General features: G+C 41.5%; 1 protein-coding gene across 6 annotated transcripts in view; it reads right to left on the bottom strand.

The window, feature by feature from the left end:
* Nucleotides 1–16,703, bottom strand: part of chchd3a (coiled-coil-helix-coiled-coil-helix domain containing 3a) — a 92,794-nt gene that overhangs the window by 16,996 nt on the left and 59,095 nt on the right. For all 6 annotated transcript variants that reach the window (XM_037760674.1, XM_037760675.1, XM_037760679.1 and 3 more), the window contains one exon: nucleotides 6,086–6,156. In XM_037760674.1, the coding sequence (XP_037616602.1) occupies nucleotides 6,086–6,156 (71 nt within the window). The remainder of the gene's footprint in view (nucleotides 1–6,085; nucleotides 6,157–16,703) is intronic.

Below are 16,703 nucleotides of genomic sequence, written 5' to 3'. Positions count from 1 at the left end.
CCAGAACCGGGACTGAGCGGGGGACAGACTGTCAGACCCTGCTGCAGTAAAATGAGAGTTTTTTTAAAGGGAGTCTGGTGCTCGGAAACACTACCGCTTTTGTCCACAGGGACCGCCAAAATCAACACAAAATAAGTTCCTCATAGAAGCTTTAAGTGACACGATTGTAAATCAACTTGACCGTAGTCTTTGTTTACAATAATTAACCCAAAGTATCACAATTCATTTGAGAATACATCAGAATGGCACATCCGGGTACTTTGCAAAAAGTCAAGGCCGTGCCTCCTTTTGGGGGAAAGAAAACTGAAGATTCCATAGACATCAATGCAATTTGACTTATGTTTGGATTGTAATTTTGACTAGTTCGTATGCATTCATCTCTTGTTATACAGACGTTTGTTTTATACATGTCTAATAATTATTTTGTGACCTTGCCTGAACCTGAGCATTATGGAATATGTTAATAAATTAAGGTTGATTGCCGCCATGCCCATCAGGGCTCGTCAATAGCCAACTGTTTGATCTATAGGCTGAGCTACAGTTGGAGACGACAGTCTGATGCTGCTAAAGTTAACGTATGACTGTATTACTGCAGCAGCCTCAAACTCAAGCCACACTGACAGTCAATATTCACGTATCGTATGTGCCTCAAATCTCGACCTCGGTTAACCTGCTACACAACAGTTTTTCGTCATTTTCTCTCCTGTGACGGCGACTTTCTTTCACCCTCGGCGATGACGCAATGCTGGTCTGGTCTATAGCGTGGAGCCATAAAGCCCCTCTATTATATCTTTTTTGGGACATGGCAGGGGAACAAATTGGAGATTTGGGGATTTATTGTCAGTGCGACCAACTAGACTGCAACTCATTGGCATCGCGTTATTACGGTTTGTTTAAAGTAGAAGTTTGGAGACATATTTCAACTTTACGCTGTTACCGTCTATGAGGGACTTGGGATTGCTTTCCCCTAAAAGGGTGCGTTGTCATGCCAGCCTACTCTGAATGATGTATTGCTGGTCTGATGTACAGTATAACATGTTTAAAAGAAATGCTGCACTGTAAACTTAACAAACAGCAGCTTCTTTACTAAGGAGGATGCTGGTAAAGTTGTATGGAATGTATATTTGCAGTTAAGGTGTTTAAGTTGATGGGTGAGCGGGATCTCTACTTTCTCCCACATGGTATGGAAGAACAGACAGACAGCCAGGTGTGGTCTCTTGACCGAGGCAGCGCAGCACACCGGTGTTATGAAGAAAAAACAACGAAGCCTTTTTTAACATTCAACAAGTTTTGCTCCACGCCTCCTCATTCCACCCCTGCGTGTGTGCGTGCGCGGAGAGACGAAGCAAGGAGGACTGTGGCTTGCTGTTATTGTCGACTGGATTAAATTAAAAAAAGATTTATTCAAAAGAGCTAAAAAATAAACAACAGACAAAGGGAGTGAGTGTGTAGCCTGAGGGAGGAGAGGAGTGACAGGGAAGTGACAGACTAAAATGAGATTTTATTCTCTATGGCCGACTTGTATAGGGAGGGGAACCGAAAAACTGCTTGGCTTATGCACTCTCAGTCACAAACACAAAAGCGTGAAAATACACGGGCTTTTATGATCTTATCACAAATGTCACCATCACGGCAGAAAAGCTGAGAGAAATACAACTTTTTTGAGACCTGAGAAAAGGAAATGGAGACATAAGAGATGATGGTCTCAATCCTGCAGCGTTACACAGCCTTGTCAGAGTCACCCCATTCACCAATATAAGACGTCCACCGTCCCGTCTCAACCCTGCAGGGACCCTCGGACAAACACGCAGTGACCAGCTTCAACAAAGAAGCCCAAAGCCCCACCAAAGGTTAGCACTGACAGGAGGGTTTAGGACTACGCCACTGTTCTTCCATTCCCCATTCCATCTTTTCGCATAATCTCACATCTATCATTTTCCTCCATGCCTGTCAGCTTGCATTTCAAACTAAAGCCCCGTTGGGTCACCGCGGCCTGTCGAGACACTCCAAAGCAGATACCCACATGCGTATATGTGAGCTCATACATACGGAAAGCACACACACACACATGCATTCGTACATACATGTGGCGCAGTAAAGGTCACACGTTCAGCGCTGGACAGTGTGATAATGCATCAGACTTGGATAAACAACTAGTGGTGGAGGTGGCAGGATATAAATCAGGTGCAGGGAAAGATAGCCTCCTTTCCACAGGCAACCGGGAACTCTTATCTACAGTCAGTGTCACAGGGAAAGTGAATAAAAGCTTTGGTCTTATGTATGTGTGTGTGTGTGTGTGTGTCTAACATATTGTATGATTACATTATCTGTTACATGTTGTGTATATTTACGTATATGTGGAAGAGCTGTACGCCGAATATCTTTGAGAGCAGGTTGAAAGCCTGCAGTTTATGATTCATGGCAATAATTTCAGACGCCGGAGGGGCCTTTTTACAGTCTGTGCAGTATTCATACTCACTTCAGACGATATATGTTCATGTGTCCATAATTTTGTGCAGGAAAAACATTTAAAGTTTAAAAATGTCCAAATGGTCATGGCAGTTTTTGAAGCGTCATGTAGAAATGAGATGGATTTTTTTTCTTGTATTAGTATTGCTCTGGCTTAGAAAACTACAGCTGTGTGAAAGAATGTAGATATGTGTATGTCTCTTCATATATACGTGTGTGTGTGTGTGCGTGTGTGTGTGTTTGTGGATGTAATGAGGTCACAGTGATGCGGCAGCGTTCCGGTTGGGAGAGCTCCATCATTCTCAGAAAAAACTCTGACGGGAATACTGCAGGAGAACGGCAGGGAACAGCTGTACTAGCACACGTAAGCAAACAACTACACACATACACAATCTCCTATTGCGCACACACACACACACACACACACACACACACACACACACACACATACATACACACACAAAGGTACACCCTTTCCTCCCTTGAGTACCCACCTCTCACACTTTAATTTATTTCTTAAAACATCATCGGCAAGGCAAATGACCACACTGCGATGAATGGAACATATGCACATTGGCTACTTGCTGAAGCCTTTTTGAAAACTATATGGTTCATTTTATGTATATCACACACTATAATGAAACTAAAATCACCCAAAAAGGCAAGACTGTTATACCCTTTTCCCACCAAAATTAGCGCGTATATGCAGGTTTGTTTAAACACGGGAAAACCCGCTAAAAATAGGCAATAGACTCACTTCCCATTGCGAGTAAGCAAGTTTCTTTTTTGTGTCACGTTCGACGCCTCGGACGGCACCGGAGCAGGGTTAGTTAACAGTGAAAATGTTATGGTGGTTACTACTTTTTTTTAATGTCTATTACTTGTTCAGTCTCTCTTTCAAACTCTTAAACCGGAGTTGGTGATTGTTGGAACAGTGGAAAGACTAAACCAAGACGGTTTTGATTTGTTTTATTTTGTTTCTGTCGAATTTGAGTGATTTGACGTCAATCGGCGAGGTAAAAAATGACTGTTTTCTGACTGGAGTCTGGTGGCTTTGAGGAGAGCATATTAATTGAATGTTTTGTACGCTAATAAATTATAATAATTGTCCAAACCTGTTGATTTTATTTATTACATATTCCTTTTAACGTGCGTCACATAGCATCACACCGGAAAAGGGGCGAAAATGTGCGTGCCCACCTGGGTGTCATGTTTCCATCACTACCGATCGAACTACTGCATAGTAATTTGTGCCAGAAATGAATGCCGATTGTAACCTTTCCCACTAAAGACAAAAGCCAGATGTTAATGGGTGTTAGTTGTTGTTTTTGTCCACTGGGAAAGGGGCTTTTACTGATACAAGAGAGAGATATTCAATGACAAAGGAGTGAAATCTTCATCTCAGTGAAATTCAGCTGTTTTTTTTTTTGCAACCAAGAATGTCTTATCCCTGGCTTCAAATCAGAGTAATTATTTCCCATGTTGACTATTACAGAACATCAACACATAAGAACAGGTGCTGCATGTACTATAGCTATGACACATACATTCCTCCCAAACCCCCATCCACTCTCGAGGCCTGATTTCCCTGCTCTGAGTGTCACAAAGTAATAACAGTTCGCTCCCACAAATCCCCAACTGATCTGACATCATATAGTAAACACAAACCACCCAGCAGCCCCCCTAATTAAAACTTCCACGAGCACACGTATAACATGTTATAACCCCTGACAGGCAAGCCTCCTCTGGTCCCACACATCTTCTCCTTCCACTATAATGAAGCGTAGCCTAATATCAGCCCTAACGCTAATCAATCCCTGGAGTACTATCACTCTCTTTACAGTGGCACTGACATGAGCCGGAGCGGGGAAATGAAGACATTCTAATAAGAAAGATGTCATCTCCCACACTTTATAACATCCTCGCATTAACATATCAAATGGTAATTCTATCAAGTATGGATAAGGCACCCCGGCTTTTTCTCTTTTTTCTTTTTCATTTCTTGGGGGACATTTTCAACTTTGAGGAAATCAAAAAGCCTGTGTGAGACAAAAAAATAAATATATTTTTCTGTTATTATTCAACAGATAGCAATCTTATCTCCGTAGGGTCTCGGTCATAAGAGAGAGAGAGAGCTTTGAGGAAAAGGCACACGCGTTATGTTCCGACATATGAGTGCATGCAAACATAAACCATCACGCATGAACTCACACATAAACAAAGATGGGCCAAACACACGCCCTGTTAAATCCAATTAACCCTCTGCTCTGATCCCCTCAATGCATCCCTGCTCCTGTCTTGTAACACCAGACGTTCCCGCCATTTCATTAACACACACACACACACACACACAAGCACAGATACACTCCCCCCTCCTCTACCTTTCCACAATTGTAATCCAGTCACAACCCCGGCTAATGCACCTCCTATAATCCAATCAGCCAATCACAGCTCTCCATGCAAAAAAGGCCTGCGTGTCACATGACTACCCGCGCGTTAGGCCCAACGTTCGCTTGCAGTTAGCGCTGTCATTTGGCACTAATGTTATTCCTGCTGTGTGTTTTTTTTTTCTTTCTCTTCTTTCTTTAATGTGATTTGGGAAGTCTCAGCTCCGGCTTCCACGAGTCTAGCGCTAAACCCCCCCGTGGGCTAGGCTAATCAGTTTCCAGGCATTTCTGAGGGAGACAATGATCCCGGTGTTAGCGCTGGCTAATGACAAGCTAACGCAATTAGCCTAGCCTCCCTGGAGGAGAGCTCGGAGCCAGGGCCCGTTCTCGCCCCACCTCCTGCAGGCTCCTCATCCACTTTCCCTACATTACTATGGAGCCTAATGGCCCTCCTATTAAGGAGACAGATGGAGCACGGATGGGGAGGGACTCGGCGTCGTCTTGAGTTACATATATGTGTCGGATATGTGCTTACATTCATGACCTGCTTGAATGTTTACCTCCTCTTGTTAATAACTTCAATGAGGTAACCGTTCTTTTCACTGCAAGGTGTGGCTGTAACATGAATTTAGAGCATATAGGAGTACCCAGAGTGACGACACGTAGCTGCTGGTGGGCGAAAAAACACAGGCGGCGCCGACAAAGGATTTGAAAACTCATCCTGATCGGTTTTGAATCCCCTTTTACAAGATGTGGGAAACGATACTCATGTTATAAAACGAGCTACAAATGATTTAATAATCGTGTTTGACCCAGGTCTAGTTGAAGTTTTACAGGATAAATGATACACTACTTCTAACAACCGAAGACACTCAGAAGAAAACGCCCTGTCGGCTATCATCAACATGAGATCAGGCTTATCAGTGAACCACATCATCAACATCAGCTAATGGGCCGGGCTAATGTGATTCTGATTGAAAGACGTAGGTTAGAATGTGGCTGGCTAATTCAATAGTGTATTCACTGATCCACATGGGACTTCTAATCTTCAGTGAAAGCATCATTTTAGATAATTTATATGAAGCTTACCCAATATAATAAACCTACTAAGCATGACAAAAACAATAAAGTAGCAATGGAAGTTGCATTTTTTGGAGGTAAATGTAAAGAATGGGTTAAACTTTTTTAAAGCCTTTGAACTACTTTGGATTGATTGCGTCTACACTTACTTGAACTTGGCGTTCACGTGGTCGGCAGCTTTATGGTAGTTCTCCGTGGTGACCTTGTAGAACTGAGCACTCTGCAGAGAGACAGGGAGAGAAAAAAAAAGCCAGTGAGTGAGATAAATGCATGAAAATGTGATTGTAATCTCTTATATAAAAAAAAAAGTCCCTCCAATTTATTCACATCCTCCCTGCTCTCAGGTTGAAGCTATTTAGGCAAAAAGGAAACATTTCAGCAAAGTGACGCCTCGTATCAGGTCGGATCTGATATCGTCCTGCCTCCAGTGCAGCCGAGTCTACACAGCCCCCCGCCTCAAACTCCATTAAAACTTCACCAGAGGGAAATTAAGGACACAGGTCTATTACCAGTTGGACTTATTGTCCACAGCTAACTTTGTGAGCTGTAATCATAGACTATATATGTATGTACAGTACTGTATGTATGTATGTATATAGATATATGAATGTGTCAGCCGCTACTACCAAATCATTTCTTATTATTCTGTGCAATATGGATAAACTGTACAATAATCGTACAATAATTTAACTGTGCAATAACCTGCCATTAATACTGAATTTATACTGTACATTTCAAGAAATATTCATATTTAATTCTTATTTATACCCTTATTGCATTTCTAATTAACAACCTTAATAGATTTACACTGTGGTTATACTGTATATTGTATGTGTTTAATGCACATATACTGTATGTGTATATGTATATATATTTCTTTTATTTCTAATTTCTTATTCTTACTTTTATTATCTATTTATATTTCTCTACATATATTGTGTTATATATTGTATCATTATGTACATAATTATCATGTTACATACTCCTTTATTTTCTTTTCTTACATTTCTGTGCGTTTATATAAGATATAATATAATAACTGTAACGTCCCAATTTCCCCCCGGGATCAACAAAGTCTTTCTGATTCTAATTCTGATATAAGAAGTGGATGTAGTCATCGTGACGTCACCCATTGGTTTGTCAGGACTGTCATTTTGAAGCCTTGAGTTCATCATTTTGGCCGTCGCCATCTTTGTTTTTGCAACCAGAAGTGACATTTTAAGTTATAATTAACTTTCCTGAACTGAAAACACTGTGAAAGGGTTAAAGTTCTAAGACAAAGACCACTAGATCAGACTGGACAACGCCGTGGTAGCGACCTGTCAATCACAAGGTAGCCACGCCCTAAAGCATCCCCTGCTTTATGGTCTATTTGACACCAAATGGGACCATAATTTACTAAATGAACATCATGCTGTATTGAAGAAGACTTGAAACTAGCGATTGAGACCATAAACTCATGTTTACAATGTTTACTGAGGTAATAAATCAAGTGAGAAGTAGGCTCATTTTCTCATAGACTTCTATACAATCAGACTTCTTTTTGCAACCAGAGGAGTCGCCCCCTGCTGGCTATTAGAAAGAATGCAAGTTTAAGGCACTTCTGCATTGGCTTCACTTTTCAGACCCTGGAGGTTGCAGCCTGTCTGTAATGTATACTTTATAAGTTGTAAGCGGGGAGTATATGCTTGGAGGTATGAAGTCTACGGTGAAACATATTGGCATGTTTGCCTCTCTGTGCGAGTGTGTGTATTATGGGTGTGTTTATGTGTGCGTTTGTGCTTATCCCCTCACAAACGGCCGCTGTAATAACAGGCAGCAATCCTGTAAGGTCAGAGGGTCGCCAGTCAACAACGTACGGACCAGCAGTCACAATCCCCCGGTGACCCATAGCAAATGAACCCGTAGCAAGACCCCTCAACCTGAATTACCTCCTCAAACACGGCCATATAACACAGCTCCAACATCATTTATACCACTCCGGGAAGATCTGTTTTGTCAGCCCACAGTGGCTGTTATGCACATTTATGATCAAATAGTGAGAGGTTGTAAAGTGTGATGGATGGTTTGATTGAGAGTAGTATGAGGTTTGATCCAATGGGCAAAACAGGCGCCAATGCCTTCCTGTGAAGCACTTTAAAGTATAGTTCATACAAGCATAAAAGTAATTTTCTTCACACATCAGACAGTTCAGAGGTTTTGTGCCATTTCCTGTCGGGTTAATGAGCTACACACAATCGGTACGGTATGATGTCGTGCTGGGTTAAAGATGTCTCGGATTGTAATTAGCCAAAATCATAAACAGACGAAAGGCAAAAAGACAAAGAAAAAGGCTTGTGATTTAGTGCAGAGAAAGTTGGTTCTGGAGAAGTTTTAACCAAGACCTTTTCAGGGTTAACAATGGAAACTTAATTAAAGCTTAGTTCTATCCTATTTATACGTTGTTAAAAGAAAAAAACAATTATCCTTAAGCCGCAGATGCCTGACAACAACCTAAGGCTTTGAATTTGTCATGCAAAAAGGCACACGGAGCCAGTGACCAGCTAACCCATCGACATTACATTCACTGGAAACCACACACTTCAAAATCGTCTCGCATAAATTACAGATCCACTAGAAATGTGACAAATGTGAGCGTCTCGGTCCCATCTGTCCTGACTTAACCCATCTAGCAGGGAAGACATTCATCATAGTTCAGAGGAGATCAATAGGAATGAACTGCGCTGCTGAAAAGATCAATAGTTGTGTGTTGCAGAGCTAAAAGAAGATGGGACATGACAACGCTGACAAAAGGTCTGATACTCGAGTCCTCTTCATTTGGATGGACACTGAGGGTTTTGCAATGGATTCGGAGTCCTTCACTTGTTCACATTTTGTAAAGACATCATTTTAAAACAAATTATATTTTTGACATCAGTATGCAGCCTGCTCTCCATTACACAAAAATATGTTTTTTAGATATGTAGATAGAATCTATTCATAGATAGTATGTGTATTGAACTGAAACAGGATGCTTTATTTACATACATTCAGACCCTTTGCTCTGACACATTACATTTATTAGATATATTTTATTTCCTTCTGATGACTCTTGAAATGTCTCAAGTCCACATGTCAAATTTATTGATTGGAAATGATTTATGTAGGGTCCCATGAGTAAAAATTAAGTCATGATCTCCAAAAAACCCTCCTTACATGTCCAAATATTAAAAAAGATCCTGCATGAAGTGTATAAAACAACAATAATGTGGGTGTGAATACTCTACCGACCCGCTGCAGTTGTCCCTCAGGCAGACATTAGTCTGTATGTAAAACACAATAAAGAAGTATGCCCAAAGTTTAAGAGTTAACTTGTAAGCTCCTGTTGTATCTGTGCCCTCTTGGCCTTGAATCAAGTGGTTCTCGGTGTAGACAAAGAAACTGTCAAGAGCTGAGGAAAAAGGATTTAAAAGAGAAGCTTATTTGCAGATAAAAAGACTAAAAAGAGATTTTTGGGGCTGCTAAAGAGGCACGAATAAGACTTCTCCTGGGTGCCGAGATTGAGCAAGAGAAAAGGGAGAGTCGGAAAGAGCTGGATTTGGGTCTCTTGTCTAGAATACTAAGTATACGGTAATAATACCGGCCTAAATGGCGGAGCTGGCACTAATCAGCGCACTAATCCACCTGGAAGGACAAAAGGCCATGTGTGACAATGATTGCAGGACCACTTACAATACACCTACACGCATACAAAAACAATGCACGTGCGTTCACGCTGACACCTACTCGCACCAGGTACTAACACACACAGCATGGGCGGCATGCTGCCAAAAGCATCTACACATATCCCGGTGGCTAGATATAAACAATGACGTGCGCACACACACACTTAAAAAAAAGCCCTTACTCACCACCAGAGAGGGCAGAGAAGAGTGTAATTTGTGTGATTACTGAGTGGTGTCAAATTGTGATTTCCAGCTGTTGCCCCAACTGATTTAGAGAGTAGCCCTGACCTTTTGTTAGCCCGGAAAGGAGAGAGTACGCTCAGTTTGGTTGAAAACATTCCTCCCTGAACCAAAATAAAACCTTTTTAGAGGCTGCAGCAAAAACACAACCTTGTTTTAAGTCTCACAGAGAGATGTTTTTTTGATTACCGTTGAGCAATTCTTCGTCAATGGGTGAAAAGGATTGTGTAGCTACCTTGAACAAGAACCGTATTCTGCGCAATCTACCTCTAAAATAGTGCTTCTGCTGTTTATTTTCATCCTATTTACTCTATTTGCTTTCCACTGGGTTCTTTAGCTCATCTGGAGCCAAGCAAAATGCTGGTGGGGGGTGTCACAGACAAATTAAGTCATTACTGCTAATGCACTGCAGCGATATGGAGAAGATAGACGCTGCACCCCAACACAGGCTCCAGCTCAATTTAGAGGAAAAAAGCCTCGAATTTTTAATGAATAAAACAAATAACTCCCTGTACTGATGGCTTCTTTCTCTTATCTGCTGCCGAGCAGGAGGGCCGAAATGGGGAGAAACCCCACGATGGCCGACATTACTGTTCTGCAGAGCAAGAGGAAATGAGACTTCTGCTGTGTGACTCAGTGCAACTTGCTCACGAGGAGAGCAAAAGAGGGCTGGTAAACTGTTATTGTGCCGATCCTTCATACACATTTGGAGCCAAAGGTAACTAAAATCTACCCACCATCACCTCTAAACATGTGTTTAGGCAAGGCGGATTTTAGAGGTGGCGATTGCATACAAAGTCAATGGAAAGACGTGATCAGATGCAACACTCGAGGCACACAGATACACTCCCACACACCAGTCAGTCTATTGCTAGCTAGCGTACAGCTAACATCTGTGCAGTCGGTACATTGGACGAAGAGAATACACACAAATGTCCGGCGGTCAAATTCAAGGGGAACACCAAAGTGTAAAAACCGCTGATTGCCTGGCAACTTCACAGATTTTGTCAGCTTTGGAAAAAGCTAGCCTAGCAGAAATGTCAAACTACTCCTGAATGTTAATGTATTCCCACGTTTTGATGTCTAAGTTACTAATATGGACAACAATTTCTGAATTTCGGAGAGTACTGCAGACGGCAGCCGCTCACAGGCTGCAATTTAATCATATTGGGGCAAGCTGGCACCGTCATTTACGTCCACTAAAACTGCTTGTTCTTGCCATGACAGGCTCTGATTGTTATTTTAAGTGTCTGACAACATTATGGGAAGAGTCTCGTTCAAGGAGAAGTCTCGTTCTGAAATCTGGCGAGGTGACATGTTGCGGGACAACGGTGGAATAGTGGAATAAATCCATGGTAGAGCAGGGCAGAGTATGTTATGTTGGAGTACAGAAAGCGTAGCTTAGTGTTATCTAAAAGATTTTTAATGTAATGGCTGAATATCTAGATGATTTCAACAATGTGGATGAGGTCTTTGAATTTGATGGCCGCCCGTATTTATTTGAGTCAGAGTATATGGATATTCATATTTCACAACGAGACTTCTCCTGAGTGGGACTTGGAAACAATAAAAAACAGATCGAATCAAGCCAAAGGTTAGAAAAAAAGTTCAATTTCTCTGTAGGGTTCTTTCCATAATGTTGTCAGACACTTCTAATAACAATCTGAGCCTGTCAGTGGCAAATATAAGCATTTTTAGTGGACGTAATGTTAAATTGATGCTGCTCACTTGCCCTCCCAGCTCGTTTCGCGGCTGCTGGTTACAGCGTTATCCCTAAATACTCGACCAACTTCAAAAGTTGTTGTCCCCATAAGCCACTTAGACACAAACACATGGGAAAATAGGGTACAGGTTGAAAAATGCTGAAGTTACCCTCTAAGTTTATATAAGCAATTTAAAGTTTTTAGTTCTTTACACCACTTTCCTTGCAAACCACTAGACGTAGCTACTGTTATGGTGGGAAATGTGTTCCCCCCTCATTTTCATATGTGAGGAGGACAGACAAATAGAAACACTTTTCAATATGTATGGCCTAGAATCTTACCATTAGTCGAATCAACATCTCTGTTACAGGGTTTCAACAAAAAACTGAGCCCTCACATTTCAAAAGTTGTATCTCAGCATTAATATTTTGGCCTGTGGAGCGTTACTGCTGCAGGATTTTTTCTTTTTCTTTAACATAAACGAATGTGCCGCTGTGTTGTTGTGAAATCACCATTCCTTGAAAAGACTTCCCGTTAAATCCCTGTGAATCCCATCATGCGGCTATAACAGCAAACAGTCTCAGACACAATAATTCAACACTGCAGCACTCTGTCATGTCTTCACTCCGGATTACTGTGTCTCCAGTTATACAACCAGCAGAGCCGGAGAGACTACATTGATCGCTTCATGGGGAAAGACACTGCTACAATATAGCAACAAGACAAGCAAGACACTGTTGTAATTTATGGAATTGTTTCAATTTTTAACACACGACAAGCAAAATATTCTTAAAATTTGAGCTCCAGTCTCAAGAGAGAGAGACAGAGTGCGAGGAGGAGGGATAGAGAAATGACACACCGAGGGAGAGATGAAGATACCAAGTCAGAGACACAGACAGAGATAGAGAGATAGAAGCTATTACTGTTTTTTTAATACTCTTTCCTCTGTATTTCTTCCTTTCACAGCGTTGTGGAACTTTGCTATGAGATGGCAATTGCTGCAGTGATTGTCCTCCATGGGAGAGCAGAAAAATCCAATTTCATCGATATACAAGGCGAAAAGAAAGATAGAAAAAAGAGGAGAAAAATCCTTTCTGAAAAAAAACATGAAATTGAGGCATGGAGGGGAGAAAAAAAACACCACTCAAAAAAAAAAAAGAAATCTGGAAAAGGAGAGATATAGAGAGACAGATGTGGCGAGGAGGGAGGGCTGGAAAGAGGAAAAAAACAACAAGGAGAAAAAAACACATGGGCAAGTTGATTGTTAAATATGAGATTGTTTTACAGCAGGGCAGGTATTGAGTGAAAATGTAATAAATATATAGATATTGTTTTCAGGGGCTATTTGGTAGCTGTGGCCCCAATGAGCGGCAGCAGCAGAGGCAGCGGGCTGAGCTGCCTGGGAGCCTGGTGATGGCCTGTCACTGGAAGCCCCTCTGATGAATGGCCATGTTGGATTGGAACAGACGTGTAATATATATCAGACTTATATTCTCTCTCTCTCTCTCTCTCTCTTTTGGTGGCTCTTTGTGCAGCAAGATGCTGGGGGAATCCTGAGGTAAAGGGAGGGGAGGGTGTAGAACGCGATGGTAGATAATATTAAGCTACTCCAAGTGAAATCACTACAGCCGTGTTCAACCGCCCACCAGCACTTGAAACTGGTCAACGATGTCAAGCGCTTCATTCTGGGCCACAAATTATATATAAGTTCAAGTGTTTACTTTATGTTCGTTCATAAGAGTTTACTATGCGGGCAGACCTTGTTTCAACTCCTCTCCACTTTTGGTGGGTGCTACAGAGCACCGTACGAGATAGTTTCTTTTCACACTCATGAATATTTAAATCAGTCATAGTCCGCGGACAGCTGCAGCAAGTGACGTAGTACAACAAGCGACGCGCAGAGAAGGTGAAGTAGTAGTATATTGAGCGACCGTTCATGAAAGTTTCGTAGTATAATAACGAGTATAACAAGCAAGAAAGTCCACTACGGGCGGGACGGAGGGGTGGTGCATGGGTTTAAAACTGTTTAAAACTGTGATCGTAATCCGGGAGAAAATACGTCTGCCTTGAAATGTAACTGAGAATGCACTTTAGTTGTATGAGAACGTCATTTTGTAGGAGACAGGGTTGCCCAAAGATATTGAATTTACATTGATTTAAACAGACAAAAGTAACAAATTCTCAATTTTTAGCGGCTGGAACCAGAGAAAACGTTTTTCTTGTCAAAGGGCTTTTTTCACACTTGAAAGTACGAACCAAGGTTTGCAGCTTTTGTTAAATTGTATACATTTGACCCGGTAAGTTTTGGTTTCGTATTGCAATTATGCGAGCGCACTACAGAACTACACATTACATACTTCCTGTCGTCGTCATCACCAGCTGCGTCTCCCGATATTTCAGTCCTCTCGTATCCTCTCGCTCTCATCCTCTCAGAAAATAATTGAAAAGTGTCAACATTTGTGTTGTTTTTTTTTCCAACTGACTCTTTTTAAATGTTTTATTGACATTTGACACATCCCCATGTGTTACCGTGGATCATTTTGTTTTGTTGCGTTGTTTTTCCTTTTTCTAGTTCTGATGATAGCCTCCCCAGTTAAAGCTGCAGTGCATAGAAATCCGGAAAACGCAAAATCCTGCATCCCCTCGAGCTGCTCTCTCCTCTCTCTCCTCTCTCCGCTCTCCCCTCTCTGTCCGAAGCCCCTCCCCCCACACGAGAACGGGCATATGCACGCGCTTCATACGTGCTCGCTACATCTGAGGAGGCTACCGCAGCGAGCTACACATTACCTTCTAAGGACATCAACAGTTTGGACTGTCTTTTTGAAAGTCTGTCTTTCTTTTTTTGGGTTGTTTTGAGGTGTAGGCAGTTGCTGCCAATGCTGGAATAGCAAGCTTTCCAGTAGGTTGTTCCGCCATTGACCGAGGCTTTCACTATCTACAGAGACCAGACGTGAACGCACATCTCCTTTTGTGGAACAGCCAATAGGAACGCTCTCTCTGAAATGCCCTGTGATTGGTCAAAGTCTGCCGTCACGGGCAAGATTTTCTAAAGCCTGTAAACAGAGCCATGAGGAGGTGCAGAGGTGTAGTTTTCTCTCAGATCACTTGAATTACAATATGCTGAAAGGTTATTATGGAATTTTTGCCAAATTATGCCAAAATATTGTTGCCTACTGCCACTTTAAAGCTACTGTATATGTTCATGATTGCTTTTCTTTGTTTGTCTCTATCTTCCTGTAAATTTGCTCTCTCTACTGTCTATATATATACTGTATGTATTGAGCTCCTTCATTAACCAAGCGGGAGTTTCAGTCAGTACACAGAAAACAGACCACGCCAAAAATGGTGGAGTTGTTTGGTATGCTGCCGCTCTTACGTTGGATGAAGAGAACAGGGAGCGAGGCCAAAATGGGGCACGGCGGCCAGAACATGAAAAAGGAGCGTTATTAACAGTCCAAACAAACTGCACCCCCTAGGGAGTCCCAAGCCGCTCGCTGCACAGTAAGACAACATGCAATATGCCCACCATTGATCCTCAGTTACACACAAGATCACACACCGGCACACAATATAAGCACACATCAAAACACACAAATCCTGATGGAATTCGCAAATAAAAAAATAAATAAAAGTGAGCGTTTGTGTGCAAATTTTGAGGACAAAGCGCTTTGGAAATATAATTTAATTTATCATTTAATTCCTGTGCATGAATCAATAAATAAAACAGTGTGCACATTGTTCATTTTCAGACATTTCCTGTCTAACATTCCCTCTTTCTCACACTATTTTGTTCACCATTCAGTGGGTTGTAGTGCTCTTTCAACCTTTTCTTTTACTCTCTTGTTCTTTATCATTCAGTGACATTTTATCTTTTTACCACTCGTCCGTCTCTTTCTCTTACTTTGTTCTTTTTTTTTGTTCTTATCCTCCATTCACTCACAAATGTCACTTTATCATAATTCCTTGTGATACCTCTTCAGGTAGAATCTCTTTAATTCCAATTTGTCTCCAGCTGTCCTTTCTCTTTTTCTATCGTGTGTTGAATCTCTAGTTTCTCTTTTTTTCCTCCTCTAGTTTCTGTCTTCAATACAGTATCTCTTTCCCCTCTCTCAATCTTCTGTCTCTCTCTGAGGTGTGAAGGTGATTTGTTGACACTTTGATCTAAGGAATATTGACCAGTGGCCAGCATGACTGATGGATGGCCGGTGCCTGAAGTCGATAATGCCTGTGTTAGTTGGGACTCATCGCTTCTACCATCAGCACTCGCATTTGCTTCTATATAGGGCGACGCAGTGGAGCTACACTGTCCAAAGATGTAATAATGCAACACGAGCTGAAAGAGAGAAGCTCAGCTATACGGCGGATCTGTGACGTTCAAGTGCAACAAGAGAGCATGCCTGCATCTTATATTATTTTAAAATGTTTTGCCAAGCCATCAACCTGCAAACGAAAGTCAGTTCAAAAAGGTATTGCTGTTTTCTTTTGCAAATGATCCATCACTTAATTCACACCTTGCCTTGACGTCAGCAAATGGTGTTCTCTCCTCTCCACTACCCAACCAGAATTGTACAGACCGATGCACTTCCAATTACTGACACAAGTCCACTACCACTCGATACCCACTGGCTTGGCTTAAGAATTCATCCTCAGTGAAGTGAAGGAAAATTTGCTTTATTGACCCAAAGGGAGAACTGTCTTGTGCTTAATGGAAACTAACAAATCCACACAAACAAAATATTAAACAAGCCTGATGACTGAAACAGTGAATTATTAGATCTGTGCTGCTTGTTTAATCGGCCGAGGAATCATTAAGAAATGGCCAAAAATAAACGTATATTTAAACCAATTTCTGTAATAATGATGTGAGCACATGCAGGGGTAAGCATGCACAACATAAAACTACGGATGTCACAATACCAGAAATTTAGTAGTCGATACCAATGTCAGTGAAATTCCACAATTCTCAATACCACGGTAAAAAACATAAAAAACAAAAGTTATATAGGTCATAATTCTCTCTCTATTATCTATTTTATATTGCTGTGAAAATACCTCCTTCAAACAACGGTAATTATTCAAGTTTTCCATGTTGGAATTTACCTTCGCTCATTTTTACTGAA

The sequence above is a fragment of the Sebastes umbrosus genome, chromosome 23 (genome assembly GCF_015220745.1).
Source record: "Sebastes umbrosus isolate fSebUmb1 chromosome 23, fSebUmb1.pri, whole genome shotgun sequence".
NCBI lineage: Eukaryota > Metazoa > Chordata > Actinopteri > Perciformes > Sebastidae > Sebastes > Sebastes umbrosus.
The sequence above is the reverse complement of the archived record's forward strand: the minus strand, read 5'-3'. Positions and strand labels throughout refer to the sequence as shown.